Genomic DNA, 24,761 nt, shown 5'->3' with positions numbered 1-24,761 from the left:
CTGGGTTGGTTAACATGGGGGCAGAAAATGCAAAGAAACCAAACAAACCCCACACTGAAAATAGTCTGCATTCTAACATGAATGCAAACAGTGAGCTTCTATCAGCAAACAAAATCTGTAATAAAACTTGATATTAGCAAGCCTCCTGACCCACTGTAAAGATCAGTCAGCTTCGATTTATTCAAAAGTAGCAGACATGTCAGAGAAATGGAGAATGACAAATTGTTCAGGGAAGCTTATCGCATCTGCTGTAGTGGCACTGCAAAGCTCTCTTCTGGAACAAGACCTTGAAATAGAGGTTTATTGGAAAATATTTCCATGTAAGCTTATTACCATTTTCAGAATTTAGGACATGGGTTTGTTTCCATAGTACTGCTCAGGAAACACGCTCTCGGGAGAGAAAAATAAAGAGAAACCTCATCCCCACCGCAGTGGCACAGCAGGCCATACACCTTTTGGGTCACCCAGTCTCTGCATGCACCGACCCAGCATAAAAATGCAAACGTTAGTCTTCAAACTCCAGATGGACCAGGGCATGAGAGGTGTGTGTGTGAAGCTTATGTTTTGTAGATTATTTCATGCCACTAATTACTCCCTGCACACCATGCTATCATACAGTTCCTTTCCTTGCACTATCAGTTTTGAAGCAGCTTCTTCTGTGTGGTCTCCAGCTGTGGAGCCGTACTCGTTTGGGATTACTGGGAGCTGTATGGACTTCTGTTTAGAAGTGAGAGGTGCCCATACATATCAGACAATACAGAGGAAGAGCAGAGTCAGATTATTTTTCCTTATTATCTATTAACAGAAATCCTGCGTTTTTCCTTCATCCCCAGGAGAGCAATAGTTGGTGTTGTTGAACCAGTCCCTCATGATGAAACCTATTGTGACCCTGCGGTGCTGTTTCATGTGGCCAATGATTACTCATTCATAAGGTAGCTCAGTGTATAATTCATGATTTACATTCTGGGTACAGAACAAGCCCCAACTACCTAAAACATCTACTGGAAAGTCTCAGGACACAATCTTATTTCGTTTAAAGTCCTGATTTCAGTGGAAGTTCTTCTGTGGACATCAGTGGCTGCTCCATAGCCAGTCTCTGAGCAGTGAGGAGGCTGCTGAGCTTCCATCAAACCGGTCGGAGCACAACTGTATGTGGTGCTTGCCTCCTGGGGAGACAGCATGCCCTGTGCCACTGTCACCTGGGCCATGCACATGCAGCCCTGACACACCAAATTCTGGACGTCCCCCCATGTCCCAGCCATCTCATTTTACAGGGCTCAGCTGTGGTGGAGTTGGGCCTTAAAAACCTTACTCATTCCTGGTTTACGTGTCAGCGAACAGATTTGGGACTCTTCTGCTACATTTGATGTTGCCATTTCGTTAAATCTGAGTTAGTGTAACCTATAAATATCCATTGGCCTCTTTCCTTGCAGTGCAGCCTCCCAAGTAGGAGTGCTGCCTGACACAGCAGAGCTTTCCAAAGGCCAAGGGTTTGCAGGTTTCCTTGCCAGATGACCAAGAAAACCTGTGCCTTACTTCTCCTTGCCCTTCCTTTAGGTATTACACCCGGACCATCTATCAGTTCCAGTTTCAGGAGGCACTTTGCAAGGCAGCTAACCATACCGGCCCTCTTCACACATGTGACATTACCAACTCCAGAGCAGCTGGTCAGAATTTGAGGTAACAAAGCAAATTTCTCACACCTAATTAATCAGGGTATAACAAAGCCTAATTCATCCTTGAAAGCTTATGGAATCAATGAGGTTGCATCAAGAATGAACGTGGCTTGAAAATTTAGCATATATCTTCTCAGTTTCTTTTGATAAGTTGACTAAGTTTATATCCACAGAGGTTCTAAACATCAAAGGTTTAATTGCCTGTTAATGAGAAAATAGTTTATTTTTATTAATAGGAGTGATGGGAGGAAGGAGGGAATTCATAAGCAGAAGAGCAAACTTTGATAGCAATTGCAGATTGTTTTGCTAGATGTTTAGATAGAACATGACAATAACATATATTACCTATCCTTCTACATACACAGACAATTGCTTGAATTAGGCAGATCCAAGCCCTGGACTCAAGCACTGGAAAGTGTAACAGGAGAGAAATACATGAATGCAGCGCCCTTGCTCCACTACTTCGAACCTTTATATAAGTGGCTGCAAAAAAACAATTCTGGCAGATATGTTGGTTGGAAAACAGACTGGGCTCCATGTACGTATGGCTTGTGGGTGAATTAAGTACACTCGGTAGTCCTCACAACCCTTGATAGGCAAAGTCCCTCTCTTTTGTAGCTGCTGAAGGTTCTTCTCCCTAGAGAAGCAGGGTTATGGGAAATACACACTGAGCAGTACGTTTTACTCATGGGAGGGCAGACTGGCTTCCTCATGGCCAAAGCTGGAGAAATCAGCACACATGAAGTTTGTCACAGCCTCACCCAGTTTTCAGAAATAGAGGTGTTTTTTTATTGTTTTTTTTTTTTTTTTTTTTTTTAATAGTGGCAGCACTAAGGTTGTGGGATGGCTGCACAGAGGCAAGAAAAACCAGAGGCTTGCACTTGCACAGTGCTTGCTTGAGAGCAGTGCTCTGGTGCTCCTGTTCTGCAGGGCTGGGAGCCACCAGTCCTGGGAGCCAGAGGACCCTGAGCTGGGGGCATAAGGGCACACCGGTACAGAAAAATTGCTACTATTTTGTTTGCTGTTATGTGCTAGTAATAGAAGGGAGCTCAAGGGGAGGAAAAGGAAGAGACCATGGAAAAAATATGGTTTTCAGCCTGTTGTGGTGACACTGAGTGTTGAACCACCCAGGTTATATATGTGTAATCAATGTCAGTACTGGAGAGCACCATAACTCTTTCAGTGCTGTGCCAGTCTCTAATTGCGCGTTTAATCTAACAGGACACCAACATCTACATCTGAGCTGCTCATTCCCAGTGGCAGGAAAGAGGCATTTCCTTTGGGAGATGTCTAAAAAAGACCAGAAGACTGCTCTCTAACTGTGCTTGCTCTTTCTGTCTACTACAAAACCAGACTTGGGTGACTGACAGCTCAGATGGGGATGTTTACAGTAGAGATGGCTGAAGGGAACCAAGACCAATCCCACCCAGCTGACCAGGGGGATCAGGGGAATCTGCGAGGAAACTAGCCATCCCAGTATTTCCCAGGGACAGACTTTCTGTCGCTGCAGCTCTGACACGGCCCTTGTTTCTTTTTAAACCAGATTCTGGCAATGCCATCAAAGTGCGCATCAGCCTGAAGTCAGCACTGGGGGACCAGGCGGTAAGTGTGTTTGCACTGTGGCACTCCTCCCGTTGCTCGGGAAACAGAGATGTTGTGCTGATGGCCCTCAGAAAATAAGGCAGGGTGTAGCTGATCTTTGTATCTGAAGAGTGGCATCAGCTCAGGTGAAGGGTTATCACATAAAAGATGACTCGTTTGAGTTTGTGGTCAAGACTCCCTCTACAGTTAGTGGAGGGACCTCTACAGGGAGTGATCCCATCTGTTTTAAGAAAGACAGATGAGCTGAGTTATTCTGTGGAGGTACTGATTATTTTTACCTGCTACAGGACAGAACTGGAGGGCTAGCATAGGGGAACCTATGTACCTGAAAATGGCTATATTTTTCCCAGCTATGCTGAAGTGTCTAAATAAAGCCTCTACCTAATATCTTCTAATTTCCATTACCATGGCTATGGTGGCTGCCTTCAGAAGTTGTTACTAGAGCAGCTACTTCACCTTTAAATGTGGGGCTAAAGCAGAGGAGTTGAATCCCACTCTCTATTCTCAAATGCTTTTGATTTCACATTGAAACACTTCTGTCAGCATTCCTTTGTAGATTTTTGTTTGCTTGTTTGCTGTAATCTTTCCAGGCCCTGATATATTCACCTGCCTCCCTGCCCTCCAACCCTTATGCAGAGACAGCTTTGTTATTAGGATTGCAGGGGACAGTGCAGCTGCTTCTGTTTCCGATGAGAAGGGCTTTAATTCCCGAGTGCTTGTCTGCTTTCCCCAGTTATGCCAGCTGGTACAATAAAATATATTACAGCAACTGAAAAAACTCATCAAAGCCTAAGATGGCTTTTAAGATTTTAAACAGAGCATTGGCTTAGCCCATCTGCTTAACCCAGGCTGCAAGTGTGCTCCTTATTCTAGCTGTGCTTCTTTATGCTAATCTCATGGAGGCGGCACAGAAGGCTTAAGTGCAGACACTTCATTCCTGTTAATAGCCATTTTCACCTTGCAGAACATTAGTAATTTTCCAAGAACGAGTATGCCATCAGGCAGGTCATTTAGACCTGCATGTCAGAACCTATTGGACTAGCAAGGACGCAATACGGTGGGCTCATTTTTCATATGAATTGATGCTCTCACTTCTATCACTCTCTCACATGCAAGCTCCACTGGAGTTTTATTGCTTCCTAGACCGCTGAGTCGAGTTAGATACAATTCAAAACTGATATCAACAGCATGAAAAGGTTCCCTATTACAACACATTTATTAGTCATTATGGTTAATGTTTAGCTTAATATCATTTTTATGCCTGCCTTTTGCCATCATAGTCTTTTGTTGTGCAATTGAGCAGCTGTAAAACAATCTCATACAGATTACTTAATTTGAATTATTGTATGGACAGTAGGTTCCTAAATTCTGAGGATCAAGCCACGCATTTTCTGCTCAAAGCCAGCCCTCATCACCAGCTTGCAAGAAACCTTTTTTTGTTTAGTATCTTTGTGCCTCCCCACAAATTTCCCTGACACCGAGCTCCTGGGGACGTGACTGAATGCTGGTATGTAGCCAGTGGCAGGTAATGGTACATGCATGAACTGGCATAGAGAAGAGGCAGGGGGAACCTCGGGCAGGCAGGAATCTCAGCCTAACTACACAGAGCACGATGTTTTGGCTGCATTACGTGGCTCACAGCGCACAGAATTTGGGAACGCGGTGCAATGGTTTGGTTAAGATGTATTTTGAGCTGCTTTGACCCGTTGGGACAGCAGAAAGGGTTCTGAGTATGCCAGCAAATCTTTTTGTATTTCTGCTTTTTAGCACTGGTTAGAGCAGAAAGGGAAAGGTCCCCCTGCTCTGCTGAGGGAGATCTGTGTTTGGGGGGCAGCGGGGGCAGCTGCAGCTCACGCAGGCAGTCCTGCACCCTCGGCTACATACCCTGGCTCTTACTGGCTGGGAAGTTTCAATAGCCCAAAGTTCTGGCAAATTAAGCACCCAGACTCGTGGATGAGCTTACGCCAGCTGTACCAGAGCGTGTGTTGCTGCAATTACCCTGCTAATTGTTTTCAGGCTGATGAGATTAAAGCTGCAGCTGGATTGCTGGATCACCAGAGTAGCTGATGGGGCTGAAACACCCACAGCTTTGCTTCAGCCAGAGCCTGATGAAAGTGCCCTCCCAAGGGAAACTGTACAAGACCCCCGCTGAATCACTTGGGGTCTGTCTTATTTAAAATAAAAGGTTCCAGAAGTGTCAGTCCCCTGACCACCACTTGAAAGCAGGACCCCTCTTCAATCGTTAATTCAAAATTCCCCACCGGGTCAGTCAATGTGGTTACATTGTAAAAGGCTGGCGCACAGGTCGGCATTAGGGAACGGAGAGCTGTTAGATGTATTTTACAATGGAAAATCCTTTTTGAATCAGAGGCCAGACTTACACTTTCAAGTCACATGTGGGATCTTGGGGGGAACACGCTATAACAGAGCAGAGGTGCTTGGCAAAGTTCATTTTGCTCTGAAAGCAAAGCAGCCTCTGTAACAAACTGCGAGCACCGAGGTAGGTTTCTGAGATGCCTAGGGAAGGCGTGTGGGTAGTCATTACTCAAACAGAGATCAGAAGCCAGCCAGGTACTTCCCATCCACACAGCCAGTAATGGTATTTATAAAGGCACTTGAGAGGCACAGTGGCAATTAAAATACATTAGACTGAAAAAGACAAAATATACACTGCGGAAATGAATAAATTATTAAAAAGCTAAGATGCTAAGTACAGAAAGCAGCAATAGAGGAATCAAGCTCAATTAGCTACTGGTTTAAAAAAAAAAAAAAAAAAAAAAAGCAAGCACTTCAGCCTAAAGATGTTGGGGATAAATGAAAAATTGAGAAACCCCACACAATAGCATCGCAGGCTGTGACGGTGAATGCTGCCAGCTGCCGGAGGCAGCGGCGGTAACAAGGAGCGGTGCTTGGGCGCTGGGCTTTGCCTGCCACTGGGCAAGCAGGAGGGAGCTGCAGGCATTTGCCAAGGTGAAGGTGCCTCAGGGCTTCAGCCCTTGCTAGCAGGAGCCACACAGCCCCTGCCAGCCGCACGCTGTCCCGCTTGCAGCGGCTTTGGGTTACCTGCCCCTTTCCTGGGGCCTGATCCTGCACGGACTGACAACAGCGGGCTTCTCCTGCCCTTTCCTCACGGGTATTTCTCTGTGTTTGTTTTATACCAGTGTCAAGAGGAGGACAGGCTTGAAAGACGTAGCTGGGTTTTACATAGCCTGTTACAACAGAGCTGCCTTCCACCACACCTGCCTGAATGACACTCGAGAAAGTCATGAACTGTGTAAAACTATCACTGACAGCATTTATAGTCATTCCTACTCAGGTACCATAAACACAATCAAATCTAGGCCTTCAGGGGATAAAAAAAAAATGCCACAGAGTTCAAACAGGAATTTTCCTTTTGTGCACACGCAGTTGCACAACAGACCAGGCTGCATTATCAGCTCCTGGGGTGGTTTTTGCCCCCTGTACAGCTGTTAGTTCCCACCCCAGAGAAGCTATTTTTGACTTCCACTGCAAATAACTTTGGACTCATAAGGCAGGCTGAGATGAGGCTGTAAACAGGCAGTGCATTTTTTATATCACCTATCAATTCTTCAGGGAAAAACAACAAATATATGGCTGCTGCAGAAATACTGATGCAAAGAGTTATTTACTGAAACAAAACATACACCAAACAAAAGTCCCAGCTCATCAAGCATATAAACGAGCCATCTTCACACAACAACCCCACCCTAAAGTTTCTCCTCCTTAAAAGAACAGGTCTTAAAATAAAATTATGTGATTAAAACAAGATCTAAATTATGAAACCTTTAGACTTCAAACAGAATGCACAATATTCAGTAAGAACAATATTGCTCCTGCTGCCTTTGCTCCCTGTAAGGCAGGGAGATGGGCTGAGACTGCAGCATCTTCAGCAGCCCCATGTAAAGAAATTACCAGAAATTCCCAGGTACCAGAAATTGCAGAGGGACAGCGTGATGCAGTATCTGGCAGCAGGGATACCCACTTGGTTATTCTCCTGCAGAGTGCCCAGATTAACAGGGTTAAAAGGTTTGAGTAGGTTCCTGAAGTGCTATCATGGCACAAATAAATAATACTAAAGTGTATGCCAAGCATTACAATTGATATTTCTTCTTTAGAATGATTTCTTAGTGTCAGATAGCTTGCCATTTCTGATGAATTTCTCTTGCACTGTTTTTGCAGTATGAATGGGATGGAAGTGAGCTCTTCTTGTTCAAGTCATCCATTGCCTATGCCATGAGAAAATACTTTGCAGAGGTGAAGCAACAGGAAGTCAACTTCCAGTGAGTGGCTTGCTTAATTGTGCCAGATATGTCTATATTGCTTCTGGTTCACTAGCAGCATGATTTGGTGGAATTAATTGTGCCCTCTGTCAAATGTAAGGTGACAACAAACAGTGTCAAACATCAGCTGGTTGTAAAAGACAAGATGCCAGCTTGGTTACATGCTGTTTTTTGTCTTCATTCAGGAGTCTGAAGTTTAGGAGTAATGTGCTAAAGATAGGTAACTTCAGGGGATGCAGAAGGCTTTGTCTCCCACAGCTTATCAGTGGTGGAACTGAGCCTTGAGAATCTGTGCCGGGCAACTATATGGGAATGTCAGGGAAGCTACATTTATTAGAAATAAAAATTTCTAACAATGTGTGTGTATGATACTGAATATCCAAGAAGTTTTGGGCCAATGAAAGATAAACTTGTGGATTATAAAGCACTAGAATTCTGTGCAGATTTACTAATCTTATATAGGTTCACTTACAAACATAAAATCTATCATCTGAAATTGATTTTGGTAAGAAAAACAACCCTTTTTATTAGGCCTGTTAGAAAATTTTCAGAAGCTATCTACTTAAGCTATTTGATATTACTTTACAGAACATCAGTCATGTAACATCCAGGATCTACTCCCAGCAGAATAAAAGGAAAAAGAATTTTTTTTTTCACTTGTTACTACTACCTCATTCATGAGACCTGCCCCAAGTACTCTGTTCTGCTGCTGATTATGTGCTTTGGAAAATTACAGCAACGATTGTCTTAGGTACAGGGTAGATTCTCTCCATCTAAAGTAACGAATTAGCACATAGAAAAAGAAATGATGTCAGGAAAATTGATTTCACTTCCCAGTTAAAGTCACTAGGAAGCATTCATTCAGCATAAACTAACACCCTGGCATTGCTGATCAAACACAACTATTCGCTTGCCTGAATTTAAAGCTAATATCTCAACAATTAAAAAACCCTTTATCTTCTGTTTCTTTTTAGGATTACAGACATTCATGTTGGGGAGCAGACACAAAGGGTCTCCTTCTACCTTACTGTCAGCATGCCAGGTAATATCAGTGATACTGTGCCCAAAGCTGACGTGGAAAATGCCATCAGGTGAGATTTTGCTCTCTAGGAAAAAAACAAAACAAAAGAACAAATAACCACCAGGTGAAAGAGTGGAAGGGAAAGCTGAGGCAGAAAGGGTGATAAAGTCAGTTCTGCAGTTAGCATGGAAATAATGGGATGAGAGAAACTGTTATGACAGAAAGAAAACAGTCCATCTATCTGATGGTGTCTTGGACAACAGCCAATGTGAAATGTTTCAGAGGGCTTGTAAAACTGCTGTAACACACCTTATTGCATCATACCTTGCCAGGAAATCATTGCTCAAACTTTAACAGGAACTATCTTATATTCTGAAATACAGAGCACAATAACAATGTGTTCATGCACACGTTTTCTTCCTCTCATTAGTGAAAATTCAGTGCAAGAATTATTGTTAGCAAGAACTCCAGAATAATGATGTCTTAGAAAACCAGCCAGATGTATTTGATTATACAGAAAACAAGAGGTCAGAGCAGGAGCTAGTTCCCACTTACAGGTCAATGAAGAGCTCCTTCATAGCACCATATGACACCACTGTAAGTCATTGCTGTAAATATTATGAGTAAAACTGCAACTCTGCAAATGGTCATGGATAATGTACAGTAGGAAATGAAGAGGGCACAAATATAAAATCAGCAGCAACATGAAATGGGGTTGAAAAAGCAGTGAGATAAGTTGGTGAACCAAGGGAGAAGAATATGGCTATGAAAGCCACTGTCTGGTGAATAGCAGGCACAGAAAATACACTAGGGAAAGGGTTTTCAGGGCAGTGAAACACATGAGAATCAAAACTATGAAAGATTGTAGGAGAGAAACAGGTAAGAAGATGTCAAAGCTGTGGTTTTCTGTCGCATATCCAAGAAGCTTATGGATAGCCAAGAAACTTAGGGTAAAGCGAGAGAGGGGCAAAATACAGAGAGATCAGAAGGCTGTTTGCCTCCTTTTGATACACGTTAAGACTGAGTTTTAGAGTTCAAACAGTGTCTGAGCATGTCAGTTAGGCTGCAACAGGTTATGTTACTGTGGTTGTCACTCACCACCCTGTGCCAGAAGGAACAGGGGTTAAGCAGTACCTCCTGTGCAACCTTTTCAACTGAGCAGTTCAGGGGAAGCTTGGCACACTGGATATTTATAAAAAAACTGAAAACTGTAGGTTGCCTTCCAATAGATGTGTGAAACTTTGAATTTGTTCTTGATGGCAGGATGTCTCGGGGACGAATCAATGAGGCTTTCAGACTGGATGATAACACGCTGGAGTTTGTGGGAATACTTCCAACCCTGGCCACACCTTATGAACCACCAGTCACCATCTGGTTAATCGTATTTGGGGTGGTCATCAGCCTGGTTGTCATTGGAGTTGTTGTCTTGATCATCACTGGGCAGAGAGATCGCAAAAAGTGAGTAATATTTTTGATATTCTGATCATGAGCCTTGGGAGGTGTCACAATGACTGAACCATCAGAGTGCTTACAAATAAGCTGCCAAATCTAACTGAGGCAAGTTAAGGAATTAAAGCTTATTATCCCCCTCCCATCAACAGTGATATCTAAAGGTTCAGCTCCCTGCCTTTCAGTTCACAGCAGTTTTGGCACCATGGTGCAATTTCCCCCTCATCATCAGTTTAACCAAGGCAGCTGGACGCTGTGGCCACAGAGAGCTGTGGCGTGGCCAGGCTTCTGCCAACCCTGCTGCAAGGTCGATGGAGTGGCCTGCTGGGAACACAGTGTCTTCTCCAACAGCAGCGTTGCCTACAGTCATCAGCACCTGCAGTTTTCAATAATCTTGTCGGAGGCCATCCAGTAATGTATTTTTCCTTAAATATTATCGCATTAACATCAGTCTAGCTGGGTTGGTTTTCTAAGTCTCTCCATTATTGGGTTTTCTAAGTCTCTCCATTATTGGGTTTTCTAAGAATGTAGTAGTTTTTCTACAGTTCCCCTTAAAACCAACACAATTCCTTTTATAAAATACTTCCAGTTGAACACAGTATATTTTACAGTAGGGGATTCTGGGGCTCCAGAAGGATTTGAACAGAACAGGAGCTTCTAGTATAAAATGAATTTTCATTGCAGGAGAGCAAGAGAAAGTAGGAGTGAAGCAGGATCAAACTGTGAAGATGTGAACCCTTACAAAGAAGAGGGAAAAAGCAACATGGGTTTTAAACCATCTGAAGAGACACAAACGTCATTCTAGAAGAGGTTGGGTACACTAAGGGTTTCTGGGTTTTTCATTTAATTTTTAGCAATAATGCCTAACAAGGACCAAAACACTATGGATGTCATCAAACATAATGTCTTCTGTTTGACCATTAAGCTACTGGTTCATAGACAACAGCAACTAAATCCACTGTTTATGTGGTAAATAGAAAACATGCAAAAGTTGAAGATATATGTGTCCTGTGGCTTTTCTATGAATTATGAGCATAATATTGCACACTATTTGTGCTGCTTTTCATAAGTATGCTGTATCCAGCTTCTCTTTCTCTGTAATGAGATACAAAAGCTTGAAAATATACAGTCGTATACAGATCAAGACAGACATAAGAATAACTCATACACTCCTAATGCCCATGAGGAACATCTTGATCTTTCCATATGGAGACCTCAGAAGTGTATCTAATAGACAGTGAGAAAAAAACCCGACCACCAGAAGAATCTTAGTGATGAAGAACTCAGTTTGATATCAAATAACTGCAATTTTTGCACCTTCAGGAAATCTGTGTCAATGTAAAATGGATACTGGATGAAGACTAACAAGCACTGGAACTTTGTTAGGAAGTTGTAACATAAGTTATTTTTCTAACTGTTTGCTTGATAAGTGTTGTAGAGACCAAATAGCCCAAGCTCCCTCAAAAAAAAAAAAAAAAAAAAAAAAAAAAAGGAAAGATCTCTGTATTATATTGTCATCGAAAAATTGAATAAACTTCCTTAATACTAAATGATTTTTTCCCAGCACCTTAGCCGTTGTCTTCACTGTTACAAATACTGCATTAGAAATATTGCATACTACAAATACAAATTACACTATTACAGATGGGGAGCGGTAGATTGAGGCTAGGGAGCTTCAGATTGCACCTGAAAAAGACAAGCTGTTCACAAGAAGGGTAGCGCAGCACTGGAACAGGTTGCCTATTCCATGTTCTGGGAGAGGCTGTGGGATCTGCACCTTTAGGTGTGTTCAGAGATCAGGTAGACAAAGGCATGGCTGATCGAGCCATGGGGACAGTCCAATTCTGAGTGAGAATTTTGGCTAGATGACCTCTAGAAGTCCCTTCCAGCCAACATTTCTATGATTCTGTGTCTTGTAGGTCCTGTGCTGCACCTGCTGTTCCGTACACACCAGGGCCACTGAAAGGCACAAGGTGTCTACTCAGTCCTGAATTCTGACAAAGAACCAGTAGCAAACATGAGCCTGCATGAAAAATGTTCAGCAAATGCGTGGACTCTTAAACTCACGGGCCTCCAAAATTATCAGAAACTCTAGAAAGTGGTCAAACATATAACTGAAAACACAGAGCTGAAGACTATGGGCTCACAAAACACTATCCTAATGTTCCACACTCATTTCCTATTTAAGAGACAAGACCCTTAAATGAGACTGTTCAAAATGGTAGGCTGATGATATTAACTGCAAAATACACAGGAATGTAAAGGAACAAAAATAATTTTTCTTTAAGTTGCCTACCTACACCACATATCCCATTGACATAACATCTGCAAACCTTAGTACATTAACTGAACTTTAAAGATAAATAATTCAACTATATGTGGTCTTCCCACTTATTGTGCAGTACCAGAAAAAGGGAATGACAAATCTGGAAACAATCAAATAATGTAATTAGTCATACCAGCCATCTTCAGTTCTGTTGTTAAGATTAACACTTCTATTAAGGCAAAGCTTTCCTTTAAGAGCAATTAATTTTAAAAGCTGTGCTATGAATCAAAAAAACAGCATTCAGAATTGCTAACACATCAAGCCACTAAAAAATTACAGCAGGATGTTGGAAGAACAGAAATAAAAGGACAATGTTTATATATAAAAATCAGCTGCATGCATTAGCCCCAACAATACCTCACACCCTCTGTGCTGGGGGGACCCACTCTACTCTCATATTTTATTTGCGTCAGCACTCCTTCCTGACCCTTTCTCTGGGTCAGCACTCCTTGGCCCAGCTTGATGCACAAGCAACGTCATACCATAGAATCAAATAACCATCAGATAGTTTGGGTTGGAAGGGACCTTAAAGACCATCTAGTTCCAACCCCCTTGCCATGGGCAGGGACACCTTCCCCCAGCCCAGGGTGCTCCCAGCCCCGTCCAACCTGGCCTGGAACCCTTCCAGGGAGGGGGCAGCCACAGCTGCTCTGGGCACCCTGGGACAGTGTCTCACCACCCTCGCAGGAAAGAATTCCTTCCTTATATCTAATCTAAATCTGCCCTCTTTCAGTTTAAAACTGTTACCCCTTGTCCTATCATGACACCCCCTGAAAAGAGTCCCTCCCAATATTTCTTTTCATGTGCATGACCTCAAATGCTGCTCTCCCTCAAACACCTCTCAGGTGCCTGCGTGGGCAGGGTGCGCTCTGCTAGCCAGCTTCCAGTGCTGGGACCAGGCAACGCCAGCAAGCACAGGTGCTGGAGACTCTGGCTGGCCAGAGACCTCAATTTCTTTCTCCCCTCTCCCCACATGAATGCACCCTGCATTTCTCACCTAAACTTAGCTTAGTGAGCTCAGACTGGATATGAAGAGGGGTCCCTGCTAGGGCTGGGCCAGCTCCAGCAGGGAAAGGGCAAGCAGACGCTACTTGGACTCTTAGAGGCATCACACGCTGAACTAGCTCAAATATAAGGAGAGAGGAGAGTTTTTTTTTCAGAGCTTACTTTATTTTAAACCCCCTTTATTTTATACATATAAGATCAGCATTTTATAAATGTCAGTGTCTAAGTTTAGACGCCTCTGTTATAGTTATGTAGTTTCGAACGTATTTGGTATCTCTAGACTTACTGAAGTTAGCACTAATTTGTGTAGTGCTATGCACATTTGAAAGTTGCATGCTCTTATTTAAGTGTTAACATCAGGAGCCAAATTTCACCTCCTCAGTAGTAAAATATTTGGCCAAGCAATTATATTAATAACATTTTCAGTTCTCTTAAAATTTTTGCTCTTCAGGTTTTATAGAGATCAGGAAATTTACCATTTACTATCACAATGACCATAGAATTCTGCATAAAACTTTATTTTTTTCTCTATTTTTACCTGTATCAGGAAGCATTAACACTCCAGTAAACACCTCAGCTGTTACTAAGTTGCAAATAGATACGTAGCTGAGAATAAATTCCAAATCAAATGTACACTCTGAGGGCTGAAACTGAAGTCAGTAGTACTGGTAAGCAAACTGATATAGTATTTTACCAGTAGTAATTTCTAAGTAATTGAAAGCAAAACTATATTTAGATTGCGGTCACTTTCAGCAGTTCTAAATTTGACTTCAGGCATCAGCTTCAAGTGATTACAAAGAAAAAACACATTCAGAAGAGTTATGATAATCAGAAAACCTAACAAGCATATATTTCCCTGTTTACATTTCCAGTTAAGGCCAAATAATGACAGCTTGGAAACACTGAAGAAGTGCACACAATGGGTATATATATGTCAGTGTCTGAGAAGTCTTTTGAGACAATGGTAACAAAATGAATTATATTCTTCCACATTATCCTTCCAAATTTTGCCACCCACAGAGTGCCACAAAAGCTTTCTCCATACTCTTCTTGGTCAGCTCCCTGATTAAATGAGAAGAACGCTAATATGCAGAATAATAGGGGTGGCTAATGTCAGACACATTTCAGATTTAGCTCTTGCACAGGAGACAGGTGGTATGCAAGCAGTATGCACAGTCATCTGTTTCTGAATCTTCTTTTTCAATCTCTTTTGTCTTCTCTCAGTGCCTCAAAAAATGGCAAGAGCTGATAAAAGGTAGGTCGCTTTTCTGGTAGCTAAATGAAGCAAAGATGATGGGCATGGTTATTTAATTTTGAAATAATTCAGGAACTGTAATTTGCATTAGTTTTTCTTGATTTTAGCATGCAGAAATTCATAAAGACAGTGATGATTATGAGGTAAATAAAGTTACTTTTTATATCTATGTTGTGGTAGTTTAATCTTCTTTCTTTGAATTAACACGTCCTCAAATATAAGTTTTCTAATTTTTCTGACAATTATATTAACCACCCCACCCCCCCCCCCCCCCCCCCCCCTTCAAAACATCACTGTCATTTCACACTATCACCAACAATGTGCCAAACAGTTCTTTGTTGCTTGTGAGAAACAAGTCATGGTCCACAGACAGTTGACTAAAATTTAAATGAAGAGGAACAATAAATCAGGATAATTCTTGTCAGGGAAGATGCAGATCTCTCAAAATAAAATGAGCATGAGCAATATTTGACTTACAACTTCTAGAAGACTCACAGATGGGGTAACACATCTTTTTCATTCTAAAGGGTGGGGCTATTTCACATAACTTTATCTATCTAAAAAGGTAGAGGTCTCACCTACATTTGCTGTTTAAGATCTCTGTATAGGAAAGCAGATATCTTTTATTCTGTGGTGGCTATTGTAGAAAGGACAAATGACCATGGAAAGGTGCCAGTAATGGTCATGGAAACAAGGAAGACGTTTAGCCAATTAGCTTAGCTCAGCACCAAAATTTAAACCATTATAATTAGGTGAAAAGAATCCCATCCTGTATATTATGTTGATGTTGAAGGGTATTTTGCTGCTATTTACTTAAATATATGGTTCTGAAAAGAAGGGATCCAATCTTCCTTTATGCCCCGTTTCCTGTACTAACAATGTCCAGAACTGGACTGCTATATAGAATGTACTACAATGCAAGCCATGGCTTTTATAAGGGATATTTTTCACTATGAACATTAGTTCAGCTATCAACAGAGACTCCTGGTAACTCCGATTACTTTGTTTTCTCCATTTTGTGTGTGCAGATATACATACCTCATGCCAGCAGTTGTACATTATCTGGTAGATGATGTCTGAAACCAGCTGTGGTCTATAAAGTCTGTATCCTGAGAAATTTTCTCAATCACTTGCATGTTATCATAAAGCTCATAGGGCTCCTTTCCCAAAGTGAACACCTCCCACATTAAGATACCTGCAAAAATATTAATGGCAATAGAATTCAAGAAATGAAAGTCAAGAAATGCAAGATAATCTCTTTTTCTCAGCACAAGACACACATGTAACATATAACCAATCAGACTCTTTACAGAGAATATTGTCCAAAGAAAAGTATGGAGATGACTCATAAGTTTGATTCTGTACTCAGATATAAAACAACTTCTACTGCAGAAGAAGGTAAAGTTAGATAATAAAGTTAGTTATAAAATATATTTAATGTGGACAATGATAGAGAAAACTGAAGACAGCTATCCATGGACTGAGTTTTTTAGAAAATGCATGCAAACATCCTCTTAAACATGTATGTGTGTGTACACAAAGAGGGAAGGAAAAACAAAATAGCAGCTATAGGTATCTATGTTTTCATAAAATAATAAGATAAATGTTATTGATTTTTTTAAGTGAGTGGGACATACACTCCTTTGGTATCAGAAAGTTTTAAAAATACCTAATAGTATCGGTTACGCATAATAATAAATAATAATAAAATAATATACATAATAAAAATTGGATTACAATGAAGCAATTGAAACACTGGATAATATCATAATCACTAATTCATAATGATAGCTTTGCAATAAACAATTTTTGTTGTAACTAAACATATGGTAATCATGCCAAACATTAAGTAAAAAAAAAATGTGAAATATTTATTTCACAATGATATATAATACTGACAGGAGTGATTTCTTTTTTGAAAAAGAAGTTTATTGGAACTATGACTTCCCTTCATCTTGAAGACTGGATCATTGTAACAACACAGTAGGTTCAGAATAAAATGGTACCTGAATCCCAGCTTTCTCTGATGAGAACATTAAAAAAATGTTTGTTTTCTGATGTCTGCTTTTGGGATATGAATAGATCAGTCCAGTTTTTTGCCCTTTAAAGACTCATTGGTTAAAACCAACCAAACAAGAACTGATGGATCCTGCTCTCCCCTTGCTTCCATTGCATCAGTGGTTAGTGTTAAAATGAGGAAAGACCTTCTAAGGAAAAATAATCTTTCTTGTTGAAGTTAATTCAAATATTGAAGTTGATGACAATAAAATCTAGAGCCAGGATTTCATTGATAAGAGCAAAAAGAAAGCTTATCAGCAGAAAAAACAACTTCTGATTTAATCGTGTATATTATAAACAACCTATAAAGGGCATGAATGAGCTGTTTCTCTACCAGAGTTGTTAATATTGGGAGACTAGTTGAAGCTAAAGATAAGAAGCAGCCTAACATTTTGAAACACTTTCACCTGTTTTATTCACTTCATGTCAAGACAGTTCAATGTCAAAAACAGTGGGTTGCCAATCTTTCATCAGCTTGACAGCTGCCAAAGTTTTCCTACTGGATGAGTAAATCCATATAAGTGGAATTTAAGCCCATTCACAAAAGGCTTCCTTTCCTTTGACACCTTTTTCAGACTTTTGGAAACACTGAGCAGTCTCCAGGGATTTGTAAATCATAGCTTGAAAACCACTGAAGTAAAAGTTCAAATGTTTGAAATTCCTGGATAGAAAGTGATCTGCAAACACATCTTATTTTTGCTGAGATACAGAGTCCGAGCTCACACCGACTCTCTTCCATAGCTGGTTTATGCAGAGAGTCCACTCTGACCTCTGCGACTAACAGAAAAGCTCTTTTGACTTGGGCAGCACTGATTTATGGTCTAGATATGCCAAAGATATCGTTTGATCTCAACTGTGAACAGTTTACTTTGCCATATTAAACACATATATAGCAAATGGGGAGCAGGCAGAGTTTCTATGTACCTAAAAGAAAACCAGTAGGGCTAAAATTCCAAAGAGGATAGGGCTTGGATACATAAAAATATTAAACAAGAGCATAAGTTATAATGGCTTTTTACATTCCTTCATTGTGCAAAAGTCTAGCATTTTTGCTTAACAAGCAAAGGAAATTCAAATATAATGGCATATATGAATACATATTTGTATGTCAAATTCCATACATACCAAAGGCCCATACATCTGACTTGCTGCTAAATTTGGTGTACTGAAAAACTTCTGGTGCTGACCACTTCACTGAAAACTTGGTTCCTAGTGAACTCACATACAAGTCATCAAGAACATACCTACAAGGAAAGAACCAAACTTGGTTGTGGCCAAGTTTCAGAGAAGTACTATTTATTGCTTCTTCCTTGTACATCACAAGGTTCCTAAGAAAAGCCTGGGTAGAATCCCAAATTTTCAAAGGTTACCTGATAGAAACATCAGCTGCAAACTATAGAACAGATCACTGCTATCAACTTATTAGTGAAATAATGCAGAATCATAGACATGCCTGTTGTAAGGCTATCCAACCCAGACTCCTGCTCAAATAGGATTACTCTCAACATCAGATCATGTCAGCCATGGCTCTGCGTAGCCAAGTCATAAAAGCCTCCAAAGATTGCAATGTTGTAGTCTCCCTGGCTGGCATGTTTCACCGTTCCACCACCCTCCTGAGGAAACAACTTCTCTTACTGCCCAGCTTGAACTTACCAAGCTACAGTATGTGGCTGAAGTCTGATGTTATATCACCTGGCACTGATAAGACTTATTTGGCTCCATCAGGCTTGTAACTGTAAGTAGCTACAGGCAGCTTTTAGATCCTCTCTTAGCCTCCTCTTCACCAGAATAAACAACCTGCTCCCTCAGCCTCTTCTCAGAGGACATGTGCTTTAGGTTGCTCATCCTCTCCAACTTCTCTCCATTAAGGCTGCTGATTAAGATGTTTGGCCCCCAAATTAGGTGAAAATCTTGTACATGAAATAAATTCAGATTTCTCTAACAAACATTACTAGTGAAATCTCTCAGCTGTGATTTGCTTTTAAGCCTTAACTTTTTGAGATAGCAGAATGACTTTATTCTAACTTCATAATGGTTTATGATCATTAATGGAAAGGAGAGACAAATAGCTGTATCACACCCTATAACTTAAGTTTCCTAACAGCCAGTTGCTGGATGATCAATGGCAGTAAATTATATATACACTAACATCATAGTTTCACAAGGGTCTCAATTCTTTTACTTACCTAGTCATCCCAAAGTCAGATACTTTCACAGTAAGATTGCTGTCAACCAAACAGTTCCTAGCAGCCTTTAAGTAGAGATATGATAAAAGAGATGACTGGGAATAATGCAAAGAGGAGCATCAAATAATGTTATGTCTTGATAATTTGCTAATAATAATTTCTGTCCTCTAACATATCCATGAATAATGACACTCATTGATTGAAGCAATTAAGTTTGGAACTATAAGGGAACAGTAAATAGCTCTCTTATTTCATTTTTTGACTATTGATTGAAAAACATCCTTTACCATTATCCCAGCTTTACAGTTAAGGACACTGAGGGATGAGGAAACAGAGGTGAGAAACCTACGTTCACTTAGAAAAACAGCAACAGAGCCAGAAACTAAACCCTGTCATTCAAATGGCATCCTACTCCAGGGTTCTCTTCAGTAGTCTCAGAATTCATCAAGACATCAAAAAGTGAAAACCATTGATTGGATTATTTGCAATGCACTATAAGCAGAGTGGAGCAATGAAAGGTGTTTTGGACAGCTTGATTTATGAGACGTTCAATATAAGTCTAGTTCTGCAAATGATCACTTGAGAACATTTATCTAAGGCTGTATTCTCTGCCTGCCTGGTTATTAATTTGTGCGATACAGTTTGCATCTACAGTTTTCAACCTGAAATCAAGCTCAAAGTTTTATTTCTGTTTTCCCATAGTGCGCAGGCAGTCTTTGGGAAACTGACTTTATATCTACAACTTGAATTCTGCTGTTTAAGTTGTCTGATACTCCTGGTTTCTGAATCAGAGTGTGAAAGTTGGTGAGGTATGTATTTAACAGATTTGTTTACACGTAAAGACAATTCTTTGAGAGCACCAACAAGACATTTAAAATGCTACATGAGGAGACTACACCCTTTTTGGAAAATTAAACAAGGCTGTAACATTAACACAGATTTTCCAACATCTGGAGTTAGAAGGCAAAATACTGCTACTAACTCTGAAGCACAATGCACCAGAAATTTGGCTATGTTCACTTTCAATAGACCAGTAAAATAACAGTTATTTCCCCAATGCCAGCATTTTTGAAAGCTAAGTTTTGTATAAACTTTTGATCCAAGTCCTTGAAAGGCCGAATCCCTTTCTTGAAAGCAACTTGAAATACTTGCTGGAAAACTGGCAGATATTTAAAGAGCTAGGTAGTTGCAGACTTCCAAGCTCTGCTCCTGCTTGCAGTGTACCAGAGTAAATTCCAGTTTTTTCTAGTAGTGTTCACATTTGTTTTATAAGAGAAATATTTCCCAGTTAGATAAATCCCTAGCTCATCAGAAAACAATCTAAGGGCCCCGAATCTTTAATGTTGTACCACAGTCTCCTGGAGGACTACAGCATCATTGGAAAGAACCCTTTACTTCAGTGGAGTAATTTTACAATTGGATGTTTGTGCTGCCAAGTGGTGCATAAATCCGTGAGGCTAGAGCCCATAAATGCCAGCAGCACAGTATGCAGTGCTGTAGAGGACTTGTCAGCTCAGCTCTGAAGCAGAGCACGTTGTTCACCTGGGGCTTTAGTGCTGCTCATCCAGAGCTGCCTTGTACCAAACCAGCGGCGTGTTCCTGTTCATCTGACCTCGATGCTTTCTGGGATGAGCACCTACAGAGCTGTGGGTCATCCTGAGGGGCAGGACTGCCTAGTGTTAACTTGTCCCCCTACCTTCCCTGTTCCACTTCTCCCGTGGGATTGCTTACCAAATCTCTATGTATGAACTGGCAGCTCTCCAGAAATGCCATAGCATCACAAACATCATAACATATTTCCAGAAGCTGAAGAGCTTGTAGTTCCTTCCCATGACTCCTTAGGTAGCTAAGCAAACAGCCATTAGGCATGTATTCTGTCACTAGATAGATGGGATATGATTTTGAGCATACACCATACAGTCTAACAAGTTTGGGATGATTAAGTTTCCTGAAATAAATAAAAATAAAATAGTCAAAGAATAAATGGAGATTCTTGTGCATTTCTGTAAGTTTTGTTCTTCAAATATTAATACGGCATACTGAAAGTAATTATTGAGACTGGATAAAGTACCATCTCAGGCTTCAAATATTCCTTTTCAAGAAGAACTGAGTGTCCTTCTGCTGACTACTTTGAAACTCAGTATTGATGACAATCAAAAGAAGACTCAGTATTGAAGAAATGACAACTTTATAGTCAAAACCCGAAATAGGATTTAGCAGTGTAGACGTGCAACCTAACTGGTGGGAGAAAATAAATCTGAGTTGGTGGACTGGACTGTAGACCTTAAGGACTAATAAATGATAAGGTCTACTTTAATGGTTCTACTAAAAGCATGTTGCAAAATTTTCACATTGAGAAACTTGATCATATCAAATGGTTAACTGACAGGAATGTAGTGCATTCCTTCACGATACAAGATACAAGAAATATTTTTGAATTCATATGCTGTGTTTATCATCTCATGGAATTTCACTGGAAATTCTAACATCCTTACCTCTTTGGAGAGAGAGAATAAAACTTCAAGTCTTATATTTGTATTTCTGGCATTTCTGTTATTGATCTGTCTCTCAATCCTACCTGCAGGATGTCAGGAACAGCTTTCTAACTGTTTCTGTACTAATGCTAGTGAAAGAGTTTTAAGTGACATAAGTTGTGGAAGAGATGTTAATTGAAAGCTTTGTAGATGACTGTATCGATCTTTGTGAAGTTCTTCTGATAATATTTCAAATATCCTATATGGCTATCTATTTAGCTTGTGCCTGATGTACTCACTGCTAATTAAGGCTATATTTAAGAGGAAATTCTCTTTCATGTGTGTGCTATACATTACTGATTAATGTTTGGAGACATCATTATTTCCAAATAATTAAGAAATGTCATAGCTTACATCATGGTCTGAGCTTCCTCTATGAATTCATCTTCTGACATCGCTCCCTCTTTAATCATCTTTACGGCCACATCATATTGTCCCTTCCACTTTCCCAGATGCACCACTCCAAACTGACCACTCTCTAGATCTCTCAACAGGACAATTTCTTCTTGTTTCATCTCCCACATTCCTAATGGGACAAAAGAAATTTCTTGAGCAAAAAAAATGGACAAATGCAAGTGTCATATTGTTGTGGTTTGGGCCTGATCGGCAACCAACCACCGCAGCTAATCACTCTCCCTTCCCCCTCCCCACCTGGGAATGGGGGAGGGATTAGAGTGCTGAAGGGAGACTCGCAGGCTGAGATAGGAACAGTTTAATAATGGCAATAAAATGAGAACAATAACGATGATGGGGGAAAACAAAAAGAGATATATAAACAGGTGATGTACAGCGTAATTGCTCATCACCCGCTAACCAATACCCAGCCCGTTCCCGGCCAGCGACCCCGAGATACCAAGATCCCACAATCGCAATCCCGGAAGCGAGAGAGCTCCTTCCCAACCACCCCTCCTCTATACAGTGAGCATGACGTTCCATGATATGGAATATTTCACTGGCCAGTTAGGGTCAGGTGCTGTGGCCGTGCTCCCTCCCTGCTCCCTGTGCCCTTGCGCATGGGCAGGACATGGGGAGTCGGAGAGTCCTTGAAGTCTCGTCAGCAGCTGAAAACATCAGTGTGCTATCAGCATTCTTCTCATACCAAACCCAAAGCTAAATCCAAAACACTGCACTCATCTAGTCCCTGAAAAGGAATATTAACTCTACTTCAGCCCAAACTAAGACACATATCCCCCACATGCAGTGCTGTTGTTTTCTCTGGAGGGTTGCAGAACCATGCAGCACTGAAGCAACATATCTGTCTCTCAGCCTTGTTTTGTGTTATGGAAGGAGACTGCACTTCCTACAAGTGTTTTTTGCTACTGCTTAGGTTTAAGCCTTCTAAATAGATTTGAGAAAGATTTATGCATCAGATGATGATATATTTTTATGTAGGAGATTGGAGAACAAGTATTACTCTGCCAGGTAATGTGGCAAAGGTGAAGAATGGGCATGACTCGGATGTGCTGTGGAAGGAAGCAGGCAAGGTCTTGCACAGTTAATATAAGACCTGACATAAAATGACTTAAAAAGGGCACAACATAAAAGTTTATTTAAAATTCTTTTTCATTCACGTTGCCCTGGATGTAGACTAGATGCATTTGTAGGAAGGGATACCCTGTTTCATAGAACCATAAAGCTTCAATGCTACACCAGACAAGAGGAAACTACAGAAGGAACTATTGACCTAAAGACCATCCTTTCTAAATTCTCACATTGTCTCCTGCCTTGACAAGCAGAAATGGCCACCAAACAAAGATTCTTCAACCTCCTGCAAGCCTAAAAGAAGTAAGAGTCATAATTTTCTGCTTATTTTTTTTCTTGGTGTCCAAGACTGACACCAGTTTCAAAAAGGAAAGCTATCTCCATACCATTTCCTAATGAAGCTGTGGGTGGTAGTTTATTTACTTGCGTAGATGCTGCATGCCAGAGCCTTGTCACCATACCTACAAAGAAAAACTGTTAAAGGTCACAATACACATGAGTCTTCCAAAATCAAAGAAAATACAGGGAAACTAATACTCCCCTTTGTCTGCAATGTTACAACCATCCAGGTAATGACATATATTCAATAGTCAATATTCAGCAGCTGCTGCATCATTTCACAAGATTGAAAATGTTCTTTTCTTAAGGGCTAGTCCAGTAGAGGTGTTTTAAGAAGAGGTAGTACAATACCAAAAAGCACTGTACAGCAAAGGAAAGCAACTGTATTGATTGTGAATATGTTAGATCAAGTTCCACCCAAATTCTCTCAAAAGACGTCTCAAGATTTAGAGTATTCAATATTGGAAGAGATTCACCATAATGCTGAGAAGTCCAGAAGCCTCAGATAGAGCCAATCAAGTAGAGAGAATATGGGATTACCAGCTGAGTTGTGCTGATGGTAGTGTATAAGCTTGGGAATTGATTCAAAATAACAATTTTCAGCGAGGTAATACTTGTTCTCAGGGGTTTTATGCACATGTCAATGTCTGCTCCTTTTTTACTTCTGAAAAACATCACAAAGTGCAGTACATGTCAAAACCTTGCAAAGTGCATTCTAGTCCATGCATTAATAAATTAGTTAGTTGCTGAATGAACCACAGCATTCCCACTGGCCAGATAACAAAATATGTAGTAGATGTCACCAGGAAGACTGTTACATTTACCTCAGTCTGCTTTTCCCCCTTAACAACTTCTGGCTTTGCAGTACAGGCTCCTAGCTCATTGGAGACTTCTGCTATATACTGTAATGTAGTCTGATGTTTAGTACTTGTACTTTCATATACTGACCTTGCCATGGTTCTACATCTAATTTTGAACACCTTTCCTTCTTTCCCCTTCCCAGTCCCCCTCCCCTTCCCCTTCACTTTCACATCCCCTTCCCTTTCCCCTTCCCTTTCCCCTCTTTCTCTTTCACTCTTCAGACCCTGGAATTCCCCTAGAGTATGTGCCTATTACAAGCCTATGTTTAGATGAGATAATTCTGGACCTCCATTCCCCTGTTCAGGGATCCACTGTCATGTACGAGTTCAAATAACTAATATGATGTGAACGGGCGCGAGGTTTACTTTTAGCACGGTGTAGAGATTTTGTTGTTGACTGGTGACACCAAGCAGCATGCCCATAGCATGCTCATAGAAATGGTACACATTCTTTGGATACTTACTCAGGAACCTTGTTCAATACAGACACAGTATACATTCCTGCTTGGCTAGATTTCCGAACCATAAAAGCACCTTCTTTCCCCTAATTAAAAAAAAAAAAAAAAAAAAAAAAAAAAGGTTACAAGGAACAATGAGGTTGAGATGCATTTCAGTGAACTTCAGGCTTTTAAAGTGTAATGTCAAGTACTGGTGTCATGGTTTGGGC

The 24,761-nt window shown here is 40.7% G+C and overlaps 2 protein-coding genes across 2 annotated transcripts in view; one reads left to right on the top strand and one right to left on the bottom strand.

The window, feature by feature from the left end:
- ACE2 (angiotensin converting enzyme 2) overlaps positions 1-11,540 on the top strand; it is a 29,161-nt gene extending 17,621 nt beyond the window's left edge. The window contains exons 12-19 of the mRNA XM_042788706.1: positions 834-932; positions 1,558-1,680; positions 2,042-2,214; positions 3,220-3,278; positions 7,479-7,579; positions 8,554-8,670; positions 9,864-10,058; positions 10,734-11,540. Of these exons, the coding sequence (XP_042644640.1) occupies positions 834-932; positions 1,558-1,680; positions 2,042-2,214; positions 3,220-3,278; positions 7,479-7,579; positions 8,554-8,670; positions 9,864-10,058; positions 10,734-10,854 (988 nt within the window). The 3' untranslated portion in view covers positions 10,855-11,540. The remainder of the gene's footprint in view (positions 1-833; positions 933-1,557; positions 1,681-2,041; positions 2,215-3,219; positions 3,279-7,478; positions 7,580-8,553; positions 8,671-9,863; positions 10,059-10,733) is intronic.
- Positions 11,541-14,580: 3,040 nt separating this feature from the next.
- Positions 14,581-24,761, bottom strand: part of BMX (BMX non-receptor tyrosine kinase) — a 32,146-nt gene continuing 21,965 nt past the window's right edge. Inside the window, 10 exon segments of the mRNA XM_042788263.1 lie at positions 14,581-14,655; positions 15,674-15,747; positions 15,750-15,830; positions 17,819-17,937; positions 18,880-18,944; positions 20,611-20,827; positions 21,768-21,939; positions 23,282-23,356; positions 23,775-23,898; positions 24,555-24,638. Of these exon segments, the coding sequence (XP_042644197.1) occupies positions 14,581-14,655; positions 15,674-15,747; positions 15,750-15,830; positions 17,819-17,937; positions 18,880-18,944; positions 20,611-20,827; positions 21,768-21,939; positions 23,282-23,356; positions 23,775-23,898; positions 24,555-24,638 (1,086 nt within the window).

Source organism: Tyto alba, unplaced genomic scaffold, assembly GCF_018691265.1.
Source record: "Tyto alba isolate M040663 unplaced genomic scaffold, T.alba_DEE_v4.0 Super-Scaffold_14, whole genome shotgun sequence".
Taxonomy (NCBI): Eukaryota; Metazoa; Chordata; class Aves; order Strigiformes; family Tytonidae; genus Tyto; species Tyto alba.
Note: the sequence above shows the minus strand (reverse complement) of the source record. Positions and strands in the feature narration are given on the sequence as shown.